Raw genomic sequence first — 26549 nt, 5'->3', positions numbered from 1 at the left:
GCCATGCAGCTTGGATGCAGCAGGTAGTCAAAAGCTTAGGCTGGTGCGTGCTGTTGCAGACTTTTTTTTTTTGAAGGAGATGATATTGGATTTATATCCCACCCTATATTCTGAATCTCAGAGTCTCAAAGCGGTCACAATCTCCTTTACCTTCCGCCCCCCCCCCAACAACAGACACCCTGTGAGATAGGTGGGGCTGAGAGAACTCTTATAGCAGCTGCCCTTTCAAGGACAACTCCCGCGAGAGCTATGGCTGATCCAAGACCATTCCAGCAGCTGCAAGTGGAGGAGTGGAGAATCTAACCCGGAGGGACGGTGGCTCAGTGGTACAGCATCTGCTTGGTAAGCAGAAGGTCCCAGGTTCAATCCCTGGCATCTCCAACTAAAAAGGGTCCAAACAAGTTGGCGTGAAAAACCTCAGCTTGAGATCCTGGAGAGCCGCTGCCAGTCTGAGTAGACAATACTGACTTCGATGAACCGAGGGTCTGGTTCAGTAGAAGGCAGCTTCATATGTTCATGTTCAGAGTCAGCGTGGTGTAGTGGTTAAGTGTGCGGATTTTTTTCAGATTTTAGACCTCAGGTCCCATCTCCTTCTGATTGGTACAGTCCCATGGTATATTGATGGCAGAGAACCGGCTTTGATTCCCCACTCCTGCACCTGCTGGAATGGCCTTGGGTCAGCCATAGCTCTTGCAGAGTTCTTGAAAGGGCAGCTGCTGTGAGAGCCCTCTCAGTCCCACCCGCCTCACAGGATGTCTGTTGTGGGGGGGGGGTGAAGATATATGAGATTGTAAGCCGCTCTGAGTCTCTGATTCAGAGAGAAGGGTGGGGTATAAATCTGCAGTCTTCTTCTTCTCCCAGATAAGAGTTTGCACGCTTAACCACTACACCAGGGGTGGCCAACGGTAGCTCTCCAGATGCTTTTTGCCTACAACTCCCATCAGCCCCAGCCAGCATGGAGAAACTGGCGCTCTAACTTTCAGGCCGCCGCAAAAGTTAAGGACGGGGGGCTGCCCTTGCATAAGACTCAGCGAATGAAAGGATGAGAGCAGCATGTTTTGTGACTAGCTCGATTACCCAGAACACAAGTGCCCTGCATATTTCTGCTGCTACTTCATTTTCTGCCATCAATATACCATGGGACTGAGGTCTAAAATCTGAAAAAAAGAACACTGATGAAAGAGGGTGGGGGTAATGCATGATAATAGTGCAGTAGCCTGTGTGGAGGCTGAACTTCAGTACTAAGGAGGCACTAAGCTCTTGCCCCGGCTCCTCTCTGCAAAGAGAGAGGGTCTGATGCGCTTCACTGTGGTTAAGAGCGGTGGACGCTCATCTGGAGAACCAGGTTTGATTCCCTGCTCTTCCTCCAAATGAAGCCTATTGGGTCACCTTGGGCCGGGCCCAGTTCTCTCCGGACTTGCTCAGCCTTCCCCCATACCTCACGAGGCGTCTGTTGGAGCGAGAGGAAGGGAAAGGTGATTGTAAGCCGCTTTGAGACACGTGAGGCCTGCTGGGTGACCTCGGGGCAATCACAGTTCTCTCTGAGCTCTCTCCGCCCCACCTACCTCACAATGTGGGGAGAGGAAGGGAAAGCGATTGTAAGCCACCTTGAGACTCCTTAAGGTAGAGAAAAGCAGGGCATAAAAATATGCTGCGAGGACCACATTTTGTACTAAGTGAACACAAGCGATCTCAAAATCTCGCTTGCTTGTGCATTCCTCAGAACAGAGGGGCTTGGTGATGGGTGCGGACAGGGCTTTTTTTGTAGCAGGAACTCCTTTGCATATTAGGCCGCACACCCCTGATGTAGCCAATCCTACAAGAGCTTACAGGGCTCTTACTACAGGGCCTACTGTAAGCTCTAGGAGGATTGGCTACACCAGGGGTGTGCGGCCTAATACGCGAAGGAGTTCCTGCTACAAAAACAAGCCCTGGGTGTGGATATGATCCAGAGCTTCTTTCACATTTTGAAAAGCAAGCCTAGTCCCAAGAGGGATTTGAAAGCATATGGGCAATTGCTTGGTGAAAGCTTGACAATTAGATGAGTGACTCAGTATGAGGAGAGGCATTGTGCCTTGCTGCGCCATCGTCTTCTTGCAGACAGCCTTGGTTTGCACGATGTGTTGCATAATTCATTCCTCTCACGCATGCTGTATACATCCTTACATTTTTCAAAGGCTCTCAAAAGTACAGAGCGAGAGGAGGAGGAAGAGTCCCACAGCCGCGTTGAGGATATGGAGACCGAATCGACTTCGGAACCTCTCATTTCGGAGCTCGGCAGGTCCCGGTATCTGGACGAACCCTCTCAGCTTCAGGAGCTGGTTACCATTGTGGATCAGGTACCTTCCATTTCCACTGATACCTCTCTAAGAAGCTTCCTGCTGGATTAGGCAAAGGTCCTTCTAAATCCCGTTTCCACAGTGGCCAACCAGGTACTCCTGGAAAGCCCACAAGCCCGGGACAGAACAGCATTCCTCTGTCATTGACGCCACTCGCTGTTATTTGTGGATGCACTGCCTCTGGATAGTGGGGTTCCGTTGATGGTCATGTTCTGAAGAAGCGTGCATGCACGTGAAAACTTATATAACCCAGAATTAAACTTTGTTGGTCTTCAAGGTGCCTCTGGACTCTTGCCGTGTTCTGCTGCTTCGGAGCAATACTGTTCCCCCCCCTCCGAATGGGTCCTCCATAGATTTCTCTAGTCCGCTTTTAGAAGCTAGTTGTCATCTACCACTTTGTGATGGAGGGGCTGTGGCTCAATGGGAGACCATCTGCTTGGCCTGCAGAAGGTCTCAGGTTCAATCCCCAGCATCTCCGGTTAAAGGATCTGGCAGCAGATGAGGTGAAAGACCTTTCCCTGAGATACCCTGGAGAGCTGCTGCCAGTCTGAGTAGACAAAACTGATTGGTTGTTGTAGATTTTCTGGGCTGTGTGGCTGTGGTCTTGGCACTGTGAGATCTGATGTTTCGCCAGCAGCTGTGACTGGCATCCTCGGAGGTGTAACTCAGAAAACTGGAGTTCTCTCTGGGTCAAATTGAGGAGAATTTATATCTCCTCGGGGAAAGTGGGGTAGGGCTGAGTCATTATCTTGTGGGAGCTTTCTGGGCTGTGACATGCTAATGGAGGAGCCTACCTGAAGGGCTTCTTTTGCATATGGATTGACTATTGAAATTCTAATCTTACCTGTAGTGCTGTTTCCCCAAACAATTTTTATTTTAAATATAATGTTTGTAAACAGAGAATAACATTGATACAGTAATGCCTTGATTTTCATTCCACATACATACCGTTATATAAAATAAAGTTATACAGCTATAGAGTGATCATGAGAAAAGAATACTCTTGTGGATAACCCGTTGGTTAAGTGAAGAAGAAAGAGTGGTGTCAACCTCTATCCTATCCAGAATTGGATACCACTTTGCATAGAAATCGTTAGCTGCCTTTATCGGGTCTATGGTGTCAATGTCGGCTGTGATTTTCTCCATCGTGATGAAGTCCCAAATTTTGAGGATCCAATTATCTATGGACAAATTGAGCTTAGATTTCCAATTCAGGGCTATTATATTTTTGACTGCAGTTATAAGCGAGATAATAAGGGATAGTTTAGATCTTGTAGCCTTTACAGAATGCCAATCATTTAGAATGATGATCTCTACTTGTCTTGGGATTGTAGTTCCGGAAATGTTTTCTACCTGGGTAATAACCTTTTGCCAAAAAGAGTTGACAATTGGGCAGTCCCACCAACAGTGTAGTGATGAAGCTTGCATGCCACAATTGCGCCAACAAAGTGGGGAATAGTTAGTGTCGATGCTGGCGAAGTGAGAGGGAGTGCGGTACCATCTTGACATAATTTTGTAGTTCTGTTGAAAAATTGCTATTGATTTGGTCTTGCAGACTTCTGATTCCCATATGGCTTCCCATTGTGTGTTGGTAAGTGTGAGTTTGAATTCTTTGTGCCATTTTTCGCAGTAGGATGGTAGACTGCTACAGACCTGCTGTAGTAGAATGCGATAGATTTTAGAAATAAGGCCCTTGGAATTTAAAGAGGGGTGAGAAATCAGATATTCAAAGTCCGTTTTGGGCCTAGTGGTAGCCAATTTTGAGAAAGAGCTGTTAAGGAAGTGGCAGATTTGTAAGTATTCAAACCAGGGGATCTTAACAGTTGCGGATTCCTGTAGTGCTGTTGTAAGCTGTAAGGCATTTTGTGTTTTTCAGGACTGGAGCCCATGCCCTATTCATTTTTAAATTTCCTTCCTTCCTGCTGAAATTGTTTATGTTTATGGATTTCAGTGACCTCTCTGTGTAATCTAACATGGTAATTGGATGTGTTGTCCAGCATCACAGTGTCTTGGAATAAGATACTGTGTCCTGTTTGAGTTAGGCTATGTTCAGCCACTGCTGATTTTTTCAGGTTGGCCAAATCCGCAGTGTCTTTCATGTTCTTGGAGAGCCAGTTTGGTGTAGTGGTTAAGTGTGCCGACTCTTATCTGGGAGAACTGGGTTTGATTCCCCACTCCTCCACTTGCATCTGCTAGCATGGCCTTGGGTCAGCCATAGCTCTCTTATCTGGGAGAACCGGGTTTGATTCCCCACTCCTCCACTTGCAGCTGCTGGAATGGCCTTGGGTCAGCCATAGCTCTCTTATCTGGGAGAACAGAATTTGATTCCCCACTCCTCCACTTGCAGCTGCTGGAATGGCCTTGGGTCATCCATAGCTCTGGCAGAGGTTGTTCTTGAAAGGGCAGCTGCTGTGAGAGCCCTCTCCAGCCCCACCCACCTCACAGGGTGTCTGTTGTGGGGGAGGGAGGTAAAGGAGATTGTGAGCAGCTCTGAGACTCTTCGGAGTGGAGGGCGGGATATAAATCCAATATCTTCTTCTTCTTCTTCTTTTATTCTTGTCTGGATGCCTACTTTGTGCGGTCCTGATGTAAACTTGTAACAATTTGTAAACTTGTAATCAGGACAAGTCCTGAAGTAAACTTGTCCACAACTGCAAGACTGACTTCGATGGACCAAGGGTCTATTTCAGTATAAGGCAGCAACCCGTATATATGTGTTCTCTAAGTTAATTGTTCCAGGTGAGGAAGCAGGACTTCCTTTTATCTGTTGAGAATCTACTTGCTGAGTGATCTCAAGTTCTGGTACTCGGGGAGAAAGACAAAAAGTTCTCTGCTTTCTTCACAGTGTGCACGATTCTTTTCAAACCGCTGTCTGAAGTCAGCATGGAAGCGGTGGGAGTTGTGCATGATCTTTGAGAGTTGGGAAAATTCCCCACACCCTTTATGCTTCATAAAAGCAGTCAGTGGAGATGGGCTTATTGTGTTGTAAAATAAGCAGGGAACTAAAAAAACGACCGCAGCAGAGGCTTTCTACAGGTTTGCGGTTATTTTCATTCGCTGCCCTGTATCCAGGGCTCATCAAACATTAACAAATAATTTGCACCTGGCTCTCGTAAAAACCCTCCATCGTGTTTTCCCGTAACCAAGCAATACTAATTTTGATGAAGGCCGTAATCTGCAAGCCGTGGAAAGTGGCATAATAAAAAAAGCATTTGTAATTAAAAGAGCAGTGCTAGCTGTGACTAACAGTGCAGTCCTTCGCAAAGTTTTTTCTGTCGGAATCAGCGGTCTTACAGTGGAGTAACTCTGCATAAGATTTCAGTGCGGGTCCCATCACAAGCACATCTCTGGACTCTTTCTTATAAACGATAAAACGTCAGACGGAGGGCACTGATCCTTTTAAATTGTTTAGATCATTACGTAGTGTTAGGTGTTTTTTTTTTAAAGTATCACCCTTGCCTTTGACCCCGATCTTCGTCTGCTGCAAGGCTGTTGTGACAGGCCTTTTCTGCCAGCTGAGGGACTCACACGACCTCTTACGATTTTGAGGAACCAGGTTTGCTTAGAACTAAAAGCCTTCCCCTCAGTTACCAGACGTTCTTAGGTGAGCTAGTGGTAAAGGCTTTGGCTTCATTGCCAGGAGGTATTTTGTGGTGTGCAAGAACACCACGGAGGTCACTAAGGAAGGTAAAAAGGTAAAGGGAAGACACCGCTTATGGGGCCCTCATCTCCTCAAAAGAAAGGTGAGATGACAGCATACTTAAAGGTAGACATGTCATGAGTCCTACTGGATCAGTCGGGTGGTCCATTTAGTCCAGCATCCTGTGTCCCGCAGTGGCCTTTCAAGCCCTCTAGAGAGCCAGTTTGGTGTAGTGGTTAAGTGTGCGGACTCTTATCTGGGAGAACTGGGTTTGATTCCCCCACTCCTCTGCTTGCAGCTGCTGGAATGGCCTTGGGTCAGCCGTAGCTCTGGCAGAGGTTGTCCTTGAAAGGGCAGCTGCTGTGAGAGCCCTCTCCAGCCCCACCCACCTCACAGGGTGTCTGTCGTGGGGGAGGAAGGTAAAGGAGATTGTGAGCCGCTCTGAGACTCTTCGGAGTGGAGGGCGGGATATAAATCCAATATCATCAACTTCTTCTTCTTCTCTAGCAAGGCTCTCTCATTGCCTCCCCACAACTAATGTTCAGGGATAAAAAGGTAAAGGTAATCCTCTGTGCAAGCACCAGTCATTTCCGACTCTGGGATGATGTTGCTTTCACAGCGTTTTCACAGCAGACTTTTTACGGGGTGGTTTGCCATCGCCTTCCCCAGTCATCTACACTTTCCCCCCAGCAAGCTGGCTACTCATTTTACCCATCTCGGAAGGATGGAAGGCTAAGTCAACCTCGAGCCGGCTACCTGAACCCAGCTTCTGCCGGGATTGAACTCAGGTCGTGAGCAGAGCTACATTGCCTCTGAACATGGATGTTCTGGTTAGAAGAGTAACAAATAGACATTGTCTGTCTTGGAAGCACAGAAAACAAATGGGAGAGATACCGTGCTCTCTCTCTGACCTTTTCCTGAGATCATCTTCCTTTTTGAGACGTGCGGGGTGGTTTTAGCAGCGATCCCTTCCCAGAGGGCATCCATAGAAGTCAAATGAGGTGATTGTGTTCAGTCCCAGAATGAGCTGTTCATATTTAGATTGCGTAGCAAGGCTATTATTCCTGTGTACATCCTGGCAGAACAAGATGATGCCTTCTGACTCTCCGTTGCTCCTTTATGTACTGTAGAGGCGCTTCTTAAATACTGGAGAGTCTGGAGAGGCACTTCTTAATTTTTAAAAATGGTAGTTTTCTGCTGCAGTCTCTCTGCATGCTGTCGGCTGGGCAGTTACTTCTCTGCTTCTTCTTTTAGCTCACCCCAATCGAAAAGTATGCCTTGAATTATCTGGAGTTGTTCCATATTTCCACAGATGACGGCGAAACAAAAGACAATCAGGTATAATCGCAAGAGTTCAGAGGGGGGAAGTAAATAACTGGGAAATCCCTCCCCCAGCACCATACTGGGGGCATGGAAGGTATTCAGAGATGTGGCTGAATAAAACCTGCCTCTGCCTCCCAACCCTGGTATTCTCTGGAGGTGTCCCATCCAAGTACTTGCCAGAATTATCTCTGCTTAAGCTTCCAAGGTCTGATGAGATTGGGCTTTCCTGGGCTATCCAGGTCAGGTCAGGGCCCCTCCGAACCATACTTTCATGAGAATACCCTTTAAAGGCCTGACCAAGCACTATTCTCATCCCCTTCTGTTCCTTCCTCCCTTTTAAGCGATGCTTACCTTCCTTCAGCATTCCTGTCCACCAGGAGCATACGCTGCCCTCATCAGGCCCTTTAGGTGGAGGGTGGGGTGGGAGACTGTGAAAGATTTTGTCCCCAGAAAAATCATTCTAGAGCAAGGGGTGACCAAACTTGCTTAATGTAAGAGCTGCACAGAACAAACATCAGATGTTTGATAGCCACAAGACGTGAACGTCAAAGCAGGAAGGAAATAGATCGGAGAAGGGAGTGAGAGGTGGAAAGAAAGCAACCTTTAACTTTACATGCCTTCTCCAAGCCATCGGTCGGCTCGACTTGGAGCAGTGATTTAAAGAGACAAATGCTTTCTCCACGTAGGGCGACAGGGCGGTGGGGGCTTCAAGGGCCACACAATATGTGTGAAAGAGCCACATGTGGCTCCTAAGCCACAGTTTGGCCTCCCCCAGTCTAGAGTCATAAGACAGTTTTAGTTTGGTGGGAGTCTTGAGTGCTCCTCTGCGCACGGTTGACTTCAATGCCGTCGTATCATTGTGTAGGTGGAAGCAAGAACTGCGAAAAAGGCATGGGAGGCCCATCATCTGAAGGAGCTGAAAGAGCACGAAGAGCGGATGCTGTTGGGTGAGGATGAGGAAGAACTCCTCACTTACACTCGGGAGGACGCCTACAGCAAGGTAACGCCCACCTGTCTGCTTTCACGTGGATCAGTGGCTCTTAAAATGAGTCCTGTCCACTAACGCTGTGGTCTCTTTTTCTCCCCATGAAGGAATATATCTACGAAGGCCCAGATGGACAAACAGAAATCATGCCAGTAAGTCAAAAAGTTTCTGGTTTTGTTTTGTTTTCTTTTTAACTTTGGGAGAAAAAGATCAGTAAGCGGGCAAGGATAAAAAAAACTCTCTCGTGATACTCTGTGCAGCTTTGGACTCCCCCCACTCCACCTCAAGACGACAACGACATTTACATCGACTCTGTCATGTGTCTGATGTACGAGACTACCCCGATCCCAGAATCCAAACTCCCGCCCGTGTACATTCGGAAGGAGCGCAAACGCCACAAAACGGATCCATCCGGTAAATACTTGGTTGGTTGGGGATCTGTGCTGATAGAAAGGCGCTGAGCTTTTCCTTACCCAGTCAGGAATAAAAGTGTTTCCCCCCCCCCCCCCAGTAGAAAGCAAAGCTGACAATTTGGCTTTGGGATCAATCACAGAGTACAGTGGATTTATTTTGACAGTCTGTGAAATGTTGGGAGGAACGGTGGCTCAGTGGTAGAGCATCTGCTTGGGAAACAGAAGGTCCCAGGTTCAATCCCTGGCATCTCCAAAAAAAGGGTCCAGGCAAATAGGTGTGAAAATCCTCAGCTTGAGACCCTGGAGAGCCACTGCCAGTCTGAGAAGACAATACTGACTTTGATGGACCAAGGGTCTGATCGAGTATAAGGCAGCTTCATATATGTTGACAGCTGCCATTGATTTGGGGTTAGTGTGATTAATTGCTTAAAAATTGCCCATTTGCAAGTTACAAAGAAAGAAAGCTACAAGCATAGCCAGCTTCAAGAGGGGATTGGATCTGCATATGGAGCAGAGGTCCATCAGTGGCTATTAGCCACAGTGTATTGTTGGAACTCTCTGTCTGGGGCAGTGATGCTCTGTATTCTTGGTGCTTGGGGGGAGCACAGTGGGAGGGCTTCTAGTGTCCTGGCCCCACTGGTGGACTTCCTGATGGCATGGGGTTTTTTTGACCACTGTGTGATACAGAGCGTTGGATGGGATGGGTCTTTGGCCTGATCCAACATGGCTTCTCTTATGTTCTTATGTAAAGCAAGAAAATCCCTTTATTCAGTGCCGACTAATGTAAGATGTACAGAAAGATCTCTTCAGCTGATGTGGTCTCATTGTTAAGCTAAGCAAGTTTTAACTCAGTTAATGACAGGACGTGAGACCTCTAGGGAGCCTCTCGTAAATACTGAAGAGGTGAATAAGGGTAGCAAATCAAATACATCAGTCCTTAGTGGGGGAGTACGTAATTCAGGTGGTGAAGCACCATGAGCATCAAAGATGTCAGAAAACCGATACGTTCAGCAAAACAAAATAAGATCCAGCTCCGGAGAGGCGGCTCCAAATGTCAGCCAAATATGATTTTAGTGTTATATTATCACCTACCCGGCATTACCATTTTCCCAGCTTGATTTGTTTGTCAAAGCACTGCTGCGGCTCAACTTTTAAGAGTATCTGCTTTGTGTACCAGAAGGGTCCCTGGTTCAGTCCATATCATCTGCACAAGATCAGATTAAGTAATAGTCAATGTGAAAGGCACACACCTGAGCCACTGGGCAGCCCTGCCCATCTGAGCAAACAAGATTAACCTTGGTAGACCAAGACTTTGCTCCATGTGTGAAATCTCAGTTTTTGCCTTGTGTTGTCCCAATCGTATAAGAACCCAAATTGCAGAGTCTTTGTTTTTTGATAACATTCCTATGCGGTTAGCTCTTTTCCCCGCCCTTCCTCCCATTTTAGACATGGGAACTGTTGTTATCATATGGCATTGTGCATAGTATAGCCAAGAGATCCTAAGATTGCCTGGCAGCCAGAAGTTCTAGCTCTTTTAGTACAATGCACCACTAGGTGTCGAGCTAGGCTTGTTTTTAATGCAAGAGACATCTCAGAGGTGGTTTGCCATCGCCTGCCTATACATCATGACCAGTGTTCCCTCTAAACTGAGTTAGCGTGAGCTAGCTCACAGATTTTTAGCCTCCAGTTCACACATTTTTGTCTTAGCTCAGGAAGAATGACCCCAGAGCACGCTAATTTATGCAGTTGCTGACAACTTTAATGCCAGTAGCTCACGAAGTAGAATTTTTGGCTCACAAGACTCTGTAGCTTAGGGGGAGCATTGATCATGACCCTGGTATTCCTTGGAGGTCGCCCCTCCAAACACTAGCCAAGGCTGACCCTGAGTAGCTTCTGAGATCTGATGAGATCGGCCTAGCCTGGGCTATTTGGGTCAGAAACGGGAACTGAGAGGTAGAGAGAGCCTTGATGGTTCATTTTTTGTGGGAACCCATAGCACACAAGCATGGTTTCTCACCTCTGTTGAGATGCAGACATGTTCATGGGTGGGCAATGGAACTACCAAGCTTATGGAGGATTCACCTTTAATTCACAGGAATTCTAGGGCTCTTGTTCTAGCAGGAGCTCATCGGCATATTAGGCCACGCCCCCCTGATGCAGCCAGTCCTCCTGGAACTTACAGTAGGCCCTGTACTAAGAGCCCTCTAAGTTCTTGGAGGATTGGCTACATCAGGGGGTATGGCCTAACATGTGGAGGAGCTTGCTAGAAAAAGAGCCCTGAGAATTGCCCAGCGCAGTACAGTCAGTGCTTGCTAAAAACCCTGAAATTGATAACTCAGTCAGGATAGAAACCCAGTCCTGGTACTTCACTCCGGTCCAGTGTGCAGCTGAGGCCGTTGAGGTGTGCTGCTGCGTCATGAGATGTCCAAGACAGACCACGACACAACCTTTAGCCTCTGAACCGTTTCATTCTTTGGGCACTTGCCATACCCATTGCCCTTTTCGATCCCCGTCCCTGAACCTGGCATTCCTCTTCCAGCTGCAGGGAGGAAGAAGAAGCAGCGCCACGGAGAGACGGTCATCCCACCCCGCTCGCTTTTCGACCGGGCGACTCCGGGGATGCTGAAGATGCGGCGGGAGGGGAAAGAGCAGAAGAAGAACATCCTCCTGAAACAGCAGACGCAGTTCGCCAAGCCCTTGCCCACTCTCGTGAAGCCGGCCACGGAGGCTGGCCAAGACAATCCCGAATGGCTCATCAGTGAAGACTGGGCCCTGCTCCAGGTAAGATGGATTAACAGGGCTTTTTTTTTGTAGCAGGAACTCCTTTGCATATTAGGCCACACCTCCCTGATGTAGCCAATCCTTCAAGAGCTTACAGGGCTCTTAGTGCAGCTCCAAGAACACTGGCTACATCAGGGAGGTGTGGCCTAATATGCAAAGGAGTTCCTGCTACAAAAAAAAAGCCCTGGCCAATTGACCGCAGTCCTCCTCTCTTAGGACAGTGGCCTCCCAAGCAGTTCTATTCTACCTGTTCCCTTTATAAGAATGTAATTGGCAATCTGAGAAAAACGGGGCATGCTCAGTCCTGACAGTGCATGAAGAGGGAGAATATTTTTTCTGCTTATCTGGAGAATCTTCTCTTCCCCCCCCCCCCCGGCCGCGTGCACACGCACACACACGAACCCTGGGAAGCAGGATCTCTACCTCATCCACCAGCAGCCCCATTTTGCTGCTTTTCTATGAGGCAGTGGTTTCCAGTCTTTCTGTTATGGTGACCCACTGGGCCAAAATTGCTTGGTAGGGCGACCCATCCAAGGAAGGCCCAAGGTTTTTGGGGTGGCCTAGGCAAACGATGACCTTGACACCCATCTATATTAGCACCCCGTTTTCTACAGTGGCTAACCAAAACATCACACAAAAGGTGTAGCTGCCCCCATTGTGAACCCCCAAACAAGTGGCATGCTGACATACATAGCCTTTGAATACAGAGACTAGACTCCAGCCTTTGACCACCCTCTCCTTCTCCATTACTCTCTCTCGAATCCTCCCCAAAGTTTTAAGAAACTCAGTCTAGCAACCATCAGGACATACTTTACTCGAGCTACATGCAGATGCAGTGAAGGAAAGAAAATACCAACTAATGTATGGGATGGAAGATACAGCTTCTAGGGTCAGGTCTTGGTTTCCAAAATTCAAGAGAGAGTTCTTATGTTTAATGGGAAGGGCAGAAGTGGCCATTAGCGAGGGCTGGCTCACAACCCACTTTCAGAAGCTTGGTGACCCACTTTTGGGTCCCGACCCACAGGTTGGGAAACAATGATCTAAGGCGTTCAACGAAGTTCAGTACTGAAGAAACGGATGATCTTGCCGATAGCTTATCTCTCTGCCGTCTTCTGTTCTCCCCCTCCCCCACCTCTTCTCTGATTTCCAGGCAGTCAAACAGCTGCTGGAGCTCCCTCTCAACCTTGCCATCGTGTCCCCCGCTCACACGCCCAACTGGGACCTCGTCTGCGACGTGGTGAACTCCTGCAGCCGCGTGTACCGCTCCCCAAAACAGTGCCGCAGCCGCTACGAGAACGTCGTCATTCCGAGAGAGGAAGGGAAGGTGGGTGTCACCCAAACGGCGCATCTTTCTTTGCACCCTGTTTGGGCATAAACGATGCAAGCTAGTCGTATTAAAAAAACCTGTTTGATTTTTTTAAAATAAAACCCTCCTTTTTTAAAAATAATGTTTTATGTGGCACACTCATTTTTAAAAAATGTCCAACGTGCTTAAGAGCCCTTCCGAACCCCTGTGAGGTAGGGCACCGATATACCCATTTTTACAGATGGGGAATTGAGACATGGTGGCTTATCCAAGGCCTTCAGCATGCTTCTTTTTTTTTAATTTCTACGATCAGGGGTGTGACTGCCCCAATCTCCTGGGCTTTTGGCCTCGCCCCCTCCGTTCCACGCCGGCTCTGATAGAGACGTCCTTTTTGTGTCACTGATCTGCCCCCCCCGAAACCATCGCAGAAAGTCAAACTTTGCTTCTTATTTTACAGCTTATGTATGAAGCGAACCCTAAGAAGAAGACAAAAAGCATTTATAAGGTGTGCACTTATAAATTGTTGTTCTGATGCAGACAGTCTGGTACCTTTTAAGCATCATCAGAGGTGGACACAAGGAGAAAGGAGACGGATTTGTCTTTTGAGTCCCGATTCGAATGCTGACATTGGCAGCCTTAAAAGCCTTCGCGTTCCTTTTGCGTCGGCGCAGTAGAGCATGGCGCCAGGCGTCCTTGTCTCGGGAAAAAAAAAAAAGTTGTCAATTGAAAGCGCGATTCTCACAAGGAGCCGCTTTAGCCAGTTTGAATTCCTCAAAAAAAGGGGGAAAAAAAGCAGTGTCTGTCCACCTCCAAAAAATGCCACCTCATTCCGCATGATTATTTCAATTAGTATTTTCTCTTTTTTTGTCCTAAACATTCTGTTGCTAGCATTTTTTTACTTTTCATTTTGAAATCTGATTGCTTTGCAGACGTTTAATGAATTAACCCCTGCAACGCCCCATCAGGTAATGTATCACCCCCAATTTTCAGCTGCCAGAAACGTAGTTTCAAAGTAGTGATAGTGTTTAAAATAATCTATGTTTATCTAAAGAGCATTCTTTAGGACCTCACTGTGAGTGAAGGGGTGGGGCCAGCTGGGAGTTGCTCCTGCATAGCTTTTTTTTTCCAGATCAGCAAAATACCTTTAGCGGAAAGTCCTGGGGGGGGTGGGTGTTGCAGGTTAACTTATGTTTGTTGGGAGGTCATGCTAGTGGTGAGCATGTATGCCTTTAGACTCACCTAGTCCATGATTTTGGACCAGGCCTTGTACGGAGGAGACCAGGGGAAATTGAAAAGGCAGTCTTTTGGGTGCGAAACATCTCCTCCACCTCACCCCAGTTATTGTCTTGCCATGTGCATTTTCAGTTTCTCATAGTCCTTCATCGGAGGCGAACACTCTCCTTCTGTCCCCTTATGCCAGGAATTTATTTTGGTCTCCCAAAGAAATGAACAGTGAAGCCCAGTTCTGTTTTAGCATCCTTTTGAGAGTTGCCTCTTTGTTCGTTGGCCTGTAAAAGTTGACATAGCCCTCCTGCTTCTTCCTCTGAGTGCTTAGTATAGCTCCCCAGTTCATCTGCTCTGAGCCCTTTTGGAAGACTAGGGAGATAAGTAGAGTCAGTGAAGTGCACCCAGTGTGCTCATAACCCATGGGGCTATTAGCAGGGGTGGAATTCTAGCAGGAGCTCCTTTGCATATTAGGCCACACACCGCTGATGTAGCCAATCCTCCAAGAGCTCACAAGGCTCTTTTTTGTAAGCTCCAGGAGGATTGGCTACATTGGGGGGGAGTGGCCAAATATGCAAAGGAGCTCCTGTTAGAATTCCACCTCTGGCTTTTAGTGTCGCCAGGCAGCATCTGGCTGATAATGGTGTGAGGCAACAGCACCGCCATATCTTGGATTGAGATCTGAGGATCCATTCCCACCACAGCTAGAACACCTGGAAAAGGTGCAGACGCTTTCTCAGGTATCTCTCCCTTCAAATTCTGTTCGTAACGAGATTACAGATTAATTCCTGTATGCGCTGTGATGTCAGTCCTGTTTAGATTGGCAACATGGAGGCCTGGTGCTGGCTGTAACATTTCCCAATCTCTTAACCCCTTAGGGTGATCTTTCACCATTGTTTTCTGTTGCCCCGGAAGGTCAGACCAGAACCAATGGATTGAAATTAAAGGAGTTTTTGTCTAAACGTCAGGAAGAACTTCCTGACAGAACGGTTCCTCAGTAGAACAGGCTTCCTCGGGAGGTGGTGGGCTGTCGTTTGGAGTTTTTAGCAGAGGCTAGATGGCCATCTGGCAGCAACATTGATTCTGTGGGCTTAGGCCGATCATGGGAAGGAGGGCAGCAGGAAGGGTTGCGTCGGTGCTTTGCTCTCGTGGCCCTTTCTTGCACACCCAGGGAAATGCTAGGGGAGAGCCAGTTTGATGTAATGGTTAAGTATGCGGACTCTTATCTGGGAGAACCGGGTTTGATTCCCCGCTCCTCCACTTGCACCTGCTAGCATGGCCTTGGGTCAGCCATAGCTCTGGCAGAGGTTGTCCTTGAAAGGGCAGCTGCTGTGAGAGCCCTCTCCAGCCCCCCCCCCCACCTCACAGGGTGTCTGTTGTGGGGGAGGAAGGGAAAGGAGATTGTCAGCCGCTCTGAGACTCTTCGGAGTGGAGGGCGGGATATAAATCCAATATCTTCTTCTTCATCTATCTGATCACCGCTTTGTGGTCAGGCAGCAATTTTTCTCCAGGCCAATGTGGCCAGGGATCCTGGAGGGGTTTTCTTCTCCTCCCCCCTCCATCTCCTGGGCACGGAGCAGGGCTCACTGGGAGTGCGTTGGGGGCGGAATTATTGGTGAATTTCCTGCAGTGTGTAGAGGGTTGGACTAGAGGTCCCTTCCAGCTCTGTGATTCTTCTGAAATAACCTTACATGGTTCTCCTCCATTTTGTCTCATGGCAACCCTGTGAGAGAGGTTCACCTGAGTTTCTGTGACTGGGCCCAGGTCATCCCTCAAGCCGCCATGACAAAGTAGAGATTTGAACCAGGGTCTCCCAGATCCTACTGACTCTGTGGAGATCAGGAGCCGGGTGGGGGGGGGGTGAGGGCTACTGTTCTTTTCCTCCTCCCCCTCCCTTTAAAAATTTGTGTCTCCTGCCCCCTCTTCAGAAGTAGCCCCGGATACGGCTGCCCTGATATCAGTCAACGCCGACATTAAGTTTTAAATAAGAGTTTGCAAATCTGCTTCAAACTGGTTTGCAGCTTGTCTTGACCAGTGCAGTGCTGCAGTACGATTGGCTTAAAGTAATGAGAGGATGAATTTTCACAGGAGGTATTGTGGGGGGCGGGGGGTGGAGTAGAGCACACAGGTCTGTGGCTCACTTCTCCCTTATCTAAACCATCTCTTAAGAGATTGGGAACGCTGCTGCATAGGCACTCTGTCCCAGGATCCCCAAAGGAGTACGCGTCCACAGTCTCTTTCTGACCCATTCTTAGCCTTTGCACATGTGACAGATTAGGAATTCTCCTATGTGAAGGCAGGAGCACCAGCTTGTGTGTGTGTTTGTGTTTTTTCTCCCTTTCCCCCTCGTTGCTCCACATAAAGCGCCTTGTTGTGCTTCACCTTTAGACAAAGAACAGCCGCCCGCTTCGAACCAGTCAGCTGTACGCCCAGGACGAGGGCGCGACGCACACCCAGCTGTACACGAATCACTTTGAGATTATGAAAATGATCGCTGGGAAGCGAAGCCCCCCAATCAAGCCGCTGTAAGTGTGTACTCTTTCCCGCGTGAACGCTTTGAAGCACAAACGGCGCCCTCCGGGTCGGTAGCAGGCAAGAGCCGTCATTTGTCCTTGAATTAGTTTCTGCAGTAGCGTGTTTGGGGGCGGTCTGGACCAGGGGTGTCAAACATCAGGTCCCCAGAAGGCTCCTATCAGGCCCCCCCGAGCAACTGGCTGTCATCTGCTTCCTTCTCCCTCTCTCTTGCTTCCTTCTGCATCACAGCTTGCTTTGCAAGGCTTGCTCAGTCGCACAGGAGCTAGAGCAAAACCTCTATTTTCTCCATTGGTTGAGGCCTCCTCCCTTGGGGAGGAATAGCTTGCTTTGCCAAACTCTCGTGTGTGTTCAAGGAAAATTCTCTTGGGACTATCTTGGCCTTCCTCCCTCCAATACTGAAATTTGCTGTGTGCACATTAGCCCTTCGGTGGCGATAGTAGGATGTGGATGGAAAAAGCTTCCCAGAAACTCTAGCACGCTCCAGTCACACATCTTACAGAACGTTTCCCGTGTGCATGTGTTTCCCAGCCAACAGATTTGTTGTACTCAGGAGCACGACTGTGCTGTGCCCTTTGTGCATGCCATGGTCCCTTCCTTCAGAAGAGTGCTATTGTGAGGTTCTTTGTCATAAAGGTGTCTGACAGAGGGAGCTTGGTCTCTCACATCCTCATGCCTTGGGAATCTTGTGGGGCTATTAAGGTCCTACCGGACTCCAGTCTTGCCAATCGCAGAGGATGTTCCAAATGTTCGCCTTGTAACAATATTTTCTGGGCTTTGTTTCAGGCTCGGTATGAATCCCTTCCAGAAGAATCCCAAGCACACATCTGTGCTGGCAGAGAGGTAGGCAGCTCTCACTGGGGCAGGATCACCGTTAGATCTTCATCGTGGTCTCTGTGCAGTCCCACACATGGGCCTTGTCGCAGGCAATTCGTTGCCTGCGGCAAGACCGGTGTGTGTGACTGCACAGATGACCACTCGAAGATCATCAGTTACAGGTAAGCAACCTGTTTTTCCTTCCCTGGGTTTTGGGACTCTGGACATTTTGGGGGTGGTGGTGGAAATAGAACCGAGATTGAATGCATGCAGTTTTGCTCTCCCAGCTTTTTATCATATGATGTTTATTTTAAAAATTCCAAGTTATGCAGAACTTTGTTGGATGAAGTGGTATCAAGCAGATTAATTCTATATATATATATATAACAAAAATGCATGAATTACTTTGGTATATACAACATTGTAGAACATCTTATTTAGCATTTAAGACAACGTCCAGTTCGTCGATCAATAGACAAATGAATAAATATCTTATTAAGAATAAATTAACTGACAATTGGGCTAGAATTTTTGACTCTTAAGCTAATAATGCCTTGCTCCATCCCAAGCCAAACGAAAGGGAATATTTAAATGAAAAGAGAAAGAGGGGATAGCATAAGTTAGAAAGAATTATAGTGAGAGAAACTGAAGGTAAGTTGTGTTAATAGGTTAGGTTAAGATGTTTTTAGATTCAGCATATTCCGGAAACGGAAGCCATTTTTCTTTGATGTGACCTTGGGATAAATGTCAGACAAGGAAAGGTGTGCTGTGATTTTCTCCATTATTAAAATGTCCCAGATTTTTTAAGCTAATTGTTCCGCTTTCTTTTCAGCGGAATCAACTACGATAAGCCCTTGCCTCCCATTCAAGTGGCATCTCTCCGAGCAGAGCGTATCGCCAAGGAGAAAAAGGTAGGCCGGGTGAGGGGCTGACTTTGCCTAGCTTAAAACCGGACAAGACACTGGCCAATCCATGATTAGAACTCGGCAGCATCGTTGTTGGTCTTTTTGGGAAGTGCAAGAGACGGGCAGTGCAGTTTTAACCATTTTGCCACCCCAAATGCTTTCCTCTTCCGCAGGAAACAGGAGAGACACGTGCTCAGCCGCCATCTTAGATGGCTGGCTCAGACATTCCCGGGCCTAGTCTCGTCTGGACCCATTTCATGAGGTTTTGTGGCAGCAATAATTAGAAAAAGGTGATCATTGAAACACAATACTCCAAAGGCTAAAAAATGAGTCTTTCTCCTGAATATTTGGGTTGGCTCCTGGAGCCCAAGAAGATTTGTCCACGGCTTGCTTAGTAATGCACTTTCAGTCTACTTTGAATGCACTTTAGCAATCGACTGCAATGGTCTTTCACACAGTACACATTTCACTCAGTAAGTACCACTTAAGAGAACATAAGAGAAGCCATATTGGATCAGGCCAGTGGCCCACCCAGTCCAACAATCCATGTCACACAGTGGCCCAAAACAAAACAAACCAGTTGCCATCAGGAGGTCCATCGGTGGGGCCAGGACACTAGAAGTCCTCCCACTGTTGCTCCCCCTCCCCAGCACCAATAATACAGCGCATCACTGCCCCAGACAGAGAGTTCCGTTGATATCCTGTGGCTAATAGCCCCTGGATTGAAAGTGAATGTGGATTTAAAGTGAAAGTGGATTGAAAGAGCAGCATTCAGCATGTGTGAAAATGCTTTTAGAATACCTTTTTCATGCATCTCTCGGTGGTTAAAACATAATCCCGTGTCCCGGGCGGGGGGGGGGGGGGATAACCTTCTTGAGGGTTTTGGTATAGAAGATAAACAGCCATTTGTTTGAGTGGAGCATCCTGCATCACCTGGCCTCCTTGCCCTTTTCATTGCCCAGGCTCTGGCTGAGCAGCAGAGGGCACAACAGCAAGCGGGTCCGCAGCAGCAGCAGCAGCAGCAAGCTGGCCAGCAACAAGCCCAGCAAGGAGCTGTCCAGCAGGCCCAGCCTCAGCCCCAGGCTCAAGCCCAAGCGGTCCAGCAGCCCCAGGCTGTGGTGCAGACATCTGCTACCACGGCGGCCAACACTGCAGTACTGGTAAGGCACACTGTGGGAATGGGGGGGCCTTGGGAATGGATGTATGTCATAGATCTAAACGTGTCCATCGGAAGTAAATATCGTTATTTAGGGTCCAGGCAAATAGGTGTGAAAAACCTCAGCTTGAGACCCTGGAGAGCCGCTGCCAGTTTGAGAAGACAATACTGGCTTTGATGGACCAAGGGTCTGGTTCAGTATAAGGCAGCTTCATATGTTCATATGCTATAGGCAAAAGTCCCCAAAGAAATTTCAGTGTAACCAGGGCGCTTTTTTTGGTAACAGGAATGCCTTTGCATATTAGGCCACACACCCCGGATGTAGCCAATCCTCCTGGAACTTACGGTAGGTCCTGTAAGAAGAGTCCTATAAGCTCTTGGAGGATTGGCTGCATCAGGGGTGTGTGGCCTAATATGCAAAGGAGATCCTGCTACAACCCTCCCCCCCGAGTGTAACAAAGGGGATGTTGGGGAGAAATATGATTCTGTTTTTATATTTGGTTATACATGATATAATATCTTAGGCAATCCCCCTTGCTTTCCTTTCTGTGTTTTCTTTGTATTATTTTACTGTTCTTTCAAAAATTTATATACACACACACACACACAATCAATCAATCAATACACACACACACATATATATACATATATATATATACACACACCCACACACACACACATATATAATACACACACGCGTATGTAAGTGGTCTTGGATTTTGGCAAGCTTTGCTGTGTGTGTGTGTGCTCGAGGTTCAGTTTATGGAAGCTTAGCCTGCATTTTCTAGAAGTTTGATGCTTTATTGAAAATCTCCTTGTAAGCAACCCTGGATCTTGCTTATCATTTCCTTGGAATTTCTCCTAATCTGGAACGGACTCTTCCGTACGTGCCCAAGAAGGGAAGATGTACAGAATTTGGAAGGGGGTGGGACTGCCTTTAAGAAAGTACAGGGCAGCAGATGAATAAGAAGCACTGTGACCTAAGAACATAAGAAGTGCCCTGAACAATCAGACCAGTGGTCCATATAGCCCTGCACAGAGCTTCACACAATAACCAACCAGTTGCCCTGGAGAGTCAAGAAACCAGGACACAGAGGCCGAAAGACTTCCCCCGATGCTCTCTCCTAGCTCTGGTATTCAGAGGTTTGCTGCCTCTGTGTTTGGGGGTTTCCTTTACTCACCACAGCTAGCAGCCGTCAGTCAACCTGCTCTCCTTGCATTTGTCATAACCCCCTGTAAAAAAAAAAAACTAGGCTTGTAGCCATCAGGACAGCCACTGGCTGTGAGTTCTGCAGATAAATTATTCATTGAGTAAAGAAGCTTTTCCATTTGCCTGTCCTGAACCTATTGCCCATCAGCTTCATTGGTGGGTGCCCCCAAATCCTAGTATTACGGGGAAGGAGAAGAAGTGTTCTTTATCCATTTCTTTCCATCCCATGTATAATTTTACAAACCTCTAGCCTCCTTTTCCAAGGAATGAAAAGTTCCCATTGGGCTCTTCAGTCTTTCTCCATAGGGTTCTGAATATTTTTGTGGCTTGTTTCTGTTCATTTGCAAATACCTACAACATCACTGTTAGCCATGATGACTGAAGGAACCTCAAAGTTCAGATGCAGCATACCTTTGGGGAGAGGATATAGCCTCAGTGCTATGCTTGTTCTGAGTTCGTCTGGCTGGCGGATGAACCCTGGAAACGGTGTTGGTGTGAGGTCTGGGAACTACCTTCAATAATAATGACTCTCCATGTATTCAGGATTAGTGTTTATTGTAAGACAGAACTTGTGATTCTAGTCGAGCCAGTGTCAGAACTGGGGTACAGTTGCAGGTGTGTTAGATATATATATACATTCATCATATGAACATATGAAGCTGCCTTCTACTGAATCAGACCCTTGGTCCATCAAAGTCAGTATTGTCTACTCAGACTGGCAGCCGGCTCTCCAGGGTCTCAAGTTGAGGTTTTTCAAGTGTATTTGCCTGGACACTTTTTAGTTGGAGATGCCTGGAATTGAACCTGGGACCTTCTGCTTACCAAGCAGATGCTCTACCACTGAGCCACTGTCCCTCCCCATAACTGTTACAAGTGTGCCTTCTGTGTTAGGCGCGAGATTAATTCAAAAGCAAAGCCCCAACGTTTTGGTTCTCGCACTACAATGCAACATATGAAATCACCATGAGATAACAGACTGCAATAACCTTGAAGGCCAAGCTGGGAAGGTGTGAACTGGCCTCCCTTGTGGGGTGCTTAACTTTCATTTTCTTCTAGACAAAGCAGGCATACAAAATAGCAATGGCAAGGGATCTTGACGGCTGAGCTCTGTGTCTCGCAGCTCTAATCCGCCTTACATTATTTCCTTACCACAAATGCCACATAGACAGGCATGCTTTAAATACTGCCCATCTGAGTTCACAGAGGGGAGGGGGCTTCTGCTGCTTACCATAAGGGTGCTTTATGAACGAGCACTTGGGATTATATAGTTTTGTGGATTTTATTTATTTATTTATTTAGTAAGCTTATATCCCGCCCTTTCCCATAAAGGGGCTCAGGTCGGATCACGACATGCAATACAATAGTAACCAATAAAAACCTACAGATCAGAGTTAAAAAACTACATTAAAATTAAACAAGTAAAACAATAAAACAGTAAATAAAGGGCACCACTGGCGGGAAGAGCACATCATACAAGGTAAACAGTTATAGGCCCATATTAAACTATGGTAGCAGTAGTAAGAAAGCACTGCAGTAGAGCACAAGGTCACCACAAGGGAGGCCAATTGATGGACTAATGGGACGTCCGCTGCCTCAGCCATAAGCCCGGGGGAACAGCTCCGACTTGCAGGCTCAGGTAGGGCCCGGGTCCCCACAGGGAGCTGATTCCACCAAGCAGGGGCCAGGGCTGAAAAGGCCCTGTCCCTGGCTGAGGCAAGTCGGACAGTATCAATTCAGTTTCTCATTTGAGTTTGTTTTTTTTAAACCAGGCTGGTACAATGAAAACATCAGTGACTGGCACAAGCATACAGACCGGTAAGTGGTACCTGGTAAAACGGAGCCCGGTGGATGACGAGAAAATGAAACCCGGGATGCTCGTTTGTGTTGTGGTCCCCGAGTGACGTTGGCTTTGCTTTCAGCTACTGTGAGTGGAAACGTGATTGTGAACACCGTGCCCGGAGCCCCTGCAGCGACCTTTCAGCCGATCAACAAACGGCTGGCATCGCCTGTAATCCCTGGGACGTTGGCAGTGAGTATCTCGAAATGTGCCAAGTGTCATTTCAGGGTGGAGTTAGGTCCGTGGCAGATGGAGACCCTTTAAAGAATTTGGGGGTGGGTACGCAAGAGCTACAGACAGGGACAGAATCACGTACTGAAAATTTATGTATGAATGTATTTATTTACGTTATATTTATATTCCGCCCATTCTGTACAGACTCAAGGCGGCTAACAGCATAAAATGGGGCACTCCTTCAGTCACGTAGCTGTTGAATTGGGGGCGGTTGTGTCTCCTTGTAAAAGTAAAGCAAATTCCGGATTCTTTTTTTTTGGGGGGGGGGGGAGAACCTGTGTTGGCAAATGGCTGCTTCATGCAAAGAATCTGTGATGTGTTTGTGCCTCTGTAAAGACATGATAGTCGAGGAGGAGAACTGGTGACACTGTATAGGCTCTGTAACCCTGCTTTGGAGTTCTGTTAGTCCCTGCCTTCTAGTCGCCTGAGAGGCTGGCCAACAGGCTGCTCCCAAGGGAATGCTTCGATTCACACTCTCCCGAGTTCTTATTTAGAAACCTGACTTGTTTTCCTCCACCACTGAGTACCAGGTGCCAGATAAAGCTTGGCTTTTTTTCATTGTCTGGGATGTAGCTTTGTTGATGCTATCCTTGACTTGTAGCCAGCAATATAAGAGGTTTAGTTTTAGCTACACATGTCTTCTCAGGTTTCAGGCTGCCTTCACTCTGTATGTTTGAGGCCGGCAGGTTGAAGTTAGCCTGCTATTTCTGTTAAGTTTGATGCTTTATTAAAATCTCCTTGTAAGCAAACCTGGATCTTGCCTATCCTTTCCTTGAAGTTTCTGTGCACAGCTTCTGGCCAGGGCTCCGCTTTCTGGTTTGGGTCCAAGCAGGAGCTGGTGCAAGGCTGGCCAATTCTGGCCAGGGGTCCGTGCAGTGAGAAGGCTGGTATCCTTGCCTTCTTGTTCATAGGGAAGGTGTGATGCAAATCAGTAGAGCCCAGCAGGGGATATAGAAGCCCCGTGTTGGCCAAAGAGGAGGTACACATATGCTTGCAGCAGCGAAGGCTCTGTGAAATAATGCATGTACGTGAACAGGATTACGGGGAGGGACGGTGGCTCAGTGGTAGACCATCTGCTTGGGAAGCAGAAGGCCCCAGGTTCAATCCCTGGCATCTCCAAAAAAGGGTCCAGACAAGTAGGTGTGAAAAAACCTCAGCTTGAGACCCGGGAGAGCCGCGGCCAGTCTGAGAAGACAATACTGACTTTGATGGACCAAGGGTCTGATTCAGTATAAGGCAGCTTCATATGTTCAAGGATGTCCAGAGTTTTTAAGGAATAAGTAGACTCCTGTTTAGTATTTGGCTGCATATTCCGTTGGTGTTTGGTCAGTATTAATTACAGCATTGGGACTCCACTGAAGATGTTGAGTTATGTCACACATGTCGGGCTCCATGACCTAGTGCCGCCTCCTCACACTAACCCAATAAATGCCGGGGAGCATTATGGGATTGTTTGTAACAACAGGCTCAGAAATAAGTTTATTGGGACATAATTTAGCAGTGTATAGCACGGTCATTCGCATAATAGTTTCTTTCTGGAGTCAGGGCGTGACTTTTTATCTTTAATAAAAATGGGGCATTAAAATACACACATACACAAGCTAGCTTTCAGTTTCTGTCTTTGGGTGACTGACCCGTCTCGATGAAATGTTTCTAAATCTCCTGAGAGTCATTCCAAAAGAGAGAGGGCAAATGCAAGATGTTGACTCAGATCAGACATCACACTGAATCACGGTGAAGGAAGTCTTAACGTGGTCGTGGCTTGCTATGAGAACTGACAAGCCATGCTCCGTAATCAGCCCACAATTCAGCATCGGTAACCATGGATTTGCAGACCGTTGGCTTGTTCTTGTAACCAGGATTCAGCATGACGTCTGAATCACCAAGCTGTGGTTTTGCGACGCTGAACACTGAACCTATGAAAAAGCAAAGCAGACAAGTTGCTGTTACCCACAATTTTGCATACGGAAAGTGCAAACTGTCTCTTGGCGTGATGTATGAATTGATCCATTGGGATGCTGTGAGGATTAATATCTTTCCTCCTCCTGTAGGCTTCAGGAGGCACAGCCACAGCCCAGGTGGTACACACCCAACAGAGAACAACCACCACACCTGCTGCCTCGGCAGAATTGGTGACCATAGCCTCAACTCCGGGGGTCCGAGCTGTCACCTCGGTGACGGCATCGGCTGTGGTGACTACCAACCTGACCCCGGTTCAGACTCAGCCGAGATCTCTGGTTACTCAGGTTACCCCAGGTAAGAGTGTTAATTTTTTTTTCAGGATTTCAATTGTGATTTGAGTTAGAATGTAGCACCATCTGCCTGTTGTTAGTTTTCTCTTAGACAGACCATCACATTTTTGCGTTTCAGTCTTTCTGGTTTCCGAGTGATGCCAGTGAGCATGCAGTGTTTCCGAAGCTCACGTCTCTTGAGTTTCTAAACAGGAAGGGGAAATGAGACCAAAACTTTTAAATAAATGAGCAAATGATATCCTAGCTTGTATTTGACTTTTTCTTGGAGGGCTACTAGGAAAGGATTTTTAGTCATAAGAACATGAGAGCAGCCATGTTGGATCAGGCCATGGCCCATCCAGTCCAACACTCTGTGTCCCATAAGACCATAAGAGAAGCCATGTTGGATCAGGCCAATGGCCCATCCAGTCCAACACTCTGTGTCCCATAAGAACATAAGAGAAGCCATGTTGGATCAGGCCAGTGGCCCATCCAGTCCAACACTCTGTGTCCCATAAGAACATAAGAGAAGCCATGTTGGATCAGGCCAGTGGCCCATCCAGTCCAACACTGTGTCCCATAAGAACATAAGAGAAGCCATGTTGGATCAGGCCAGTGGCCCATCCAGACCAACACTCTGTGTCACACAGTGGCCAAAAAAACCAAGTGCCATCAGGAGATCCACCAGTGGGGCCAGGACTCTTTGAGATGAGTCCTCTTGTTCCTGGGTCAGGGAGTAGGAAATCTGGAGACGATGAATGGGCCCCACCTTTTCAATCGAGAGAAATCTTCGTATCTCAGGAATCTGAATTAAAGACATGAGCCATACCTAGAGGACAATTTTGAATTGACTTTATATCAGTGGAGAATCCAATTCTTTTCCTCTGTTATTCATATTTCATTTATTTGTTCTTCAGATAGCTCCAGGTGGCATTTTTATTGATTGATTTTACTTCATTTATACTTTGCCTTTGTCCGCATTGGCCGCCCCAAAGAAGCTTACATCATTCTCCCTCCCACCATTACACCATACATAAGAGGAGCCATGTTGGATCAACCAGTGGCCCATGCAGGCCCTACCCTCTGTGTCACGCAGTGACCCAAACCCAGGTGCCACCAGGAGGTCCACTAGTGGGGTAAGAACTCCAGAAGCCCTCCCACTGTTGCCTCCCAAGCACCAAGAATACACCACATCACTGCCCCAGACAGAGTCTGTAAAAAGGAGGATATTGGATTTGTATCCCACCCTTCACTCAGAATCTCAGAGCGATCACAATCTCCTTTACCTCCCCCCGCTACAACAAACACCCTGTGAGGTAGGTGGGGCTGAGAGGGCTCTCCCAGAAGCTGCCCTTTCAGGGACAACTCCTGCCAGAGCTCTGGCTGACCCAAGGCCATTCCAGCAGCTGCAAGTGGAGGAGTGGGGAATCAAACCCGGTTCTCCCAGATAAGAGTCTGTGCCCTTAACCACTACACCAAACTGGCTGAAGAACATAAGAGAAGTCCATCCAGTGCAACACTGTATCACACTTTGGCCAGAACCCAGGGGGCATCAGGAAGTCCACCACCGGGGCCAGAACTCCAGAAGCCTTCCCATTCTTGCCCCCCACCCCGCAC

At 47.6% G+C, this 26549-nt stretch overlaps 1 protein-coding gene across 1 annotated transcript in view; it reads left to right on the top strand.

Annotated features, from left to right (window-relative positions):
- EP400 (E1A binding protein p400) overlaps positions 1 to 26549 on the top strand; it is a 115885-nt gene that overhangs the window by 70966 nt on the left and 18370 nt on the right. The window contains exons 34-49 of the mRNA XM_060250300.1: positions 2178 to 2339; positions 7234 to 7317; positions 8168 to 8302; positions 8395 to 8439; positions 8548 to 8701; positions 11240 to 11481; positions 12632 to 12805; positions 13245 to 13292; positions 13717 to 13752; positions 16400 to 16536; positions 17330 to 17386; positions 18192 to 18270; positions 19227 to 19424; positions 22400 to 22445; positions 22550 to 22659; positions 24753 to 24957. Coding sequence (XP_060106283.1) covers positions 2178 to 2339; positions 7234 to 7317; positions 8168 to 8302; positions 8395 to 8439; positions 8548 to 8701; positions 11240 to 11481; positions 12632 to 12805; positions 13245 to 13292; positions 13717 to 13752; positions 16400 to 16536; positions 17330 to 17386; positions 18192 to 18270; positions 19227 to 19424; positions 22400 to 22445; positions 22550 to 22659; positions 24753 to 24957 — 1912 coding nt within the window. The remainder of the gene's footprint in view (positions 1 to 2177; positions 2340 to 7233; positions 7318 to 8167; positions 8303 to 8394; positions 8440 to 8547; positions 8702 to 11239; positions 11482 to 12631; positions 12806 to 13244; positions 13293 to 13716; positions 13753 to 16399; positions 16537 to 17329; positions 17387 to 18191; positions 18271 to 19226; positions 19425 to 22399; positions 22446 to 22549; positions 22660 to 24752; positions 24958 to 26549) is intronic.

Source organism: Heteronotia binoei, chromosome 11, assembly GCF_032191835.1.
Source record: "Heteronotia binoei isolate CCM8104 ecotype False Entrance Well chromosome 11, APGP_CSIRO_Hbin_v1, whole genome shotgun sequence".
Lineage (NCBI taxonomy): Eukaryota > Metazoa > Chordata > Lepidosauria > Squamata > Gekkonidae > Heteronotia > Heteronotia binoei.
Note: the sequence above shows the minus strand (reverse complement) of the source record. Positions and strands in the feature narration are given on the sequence as shown.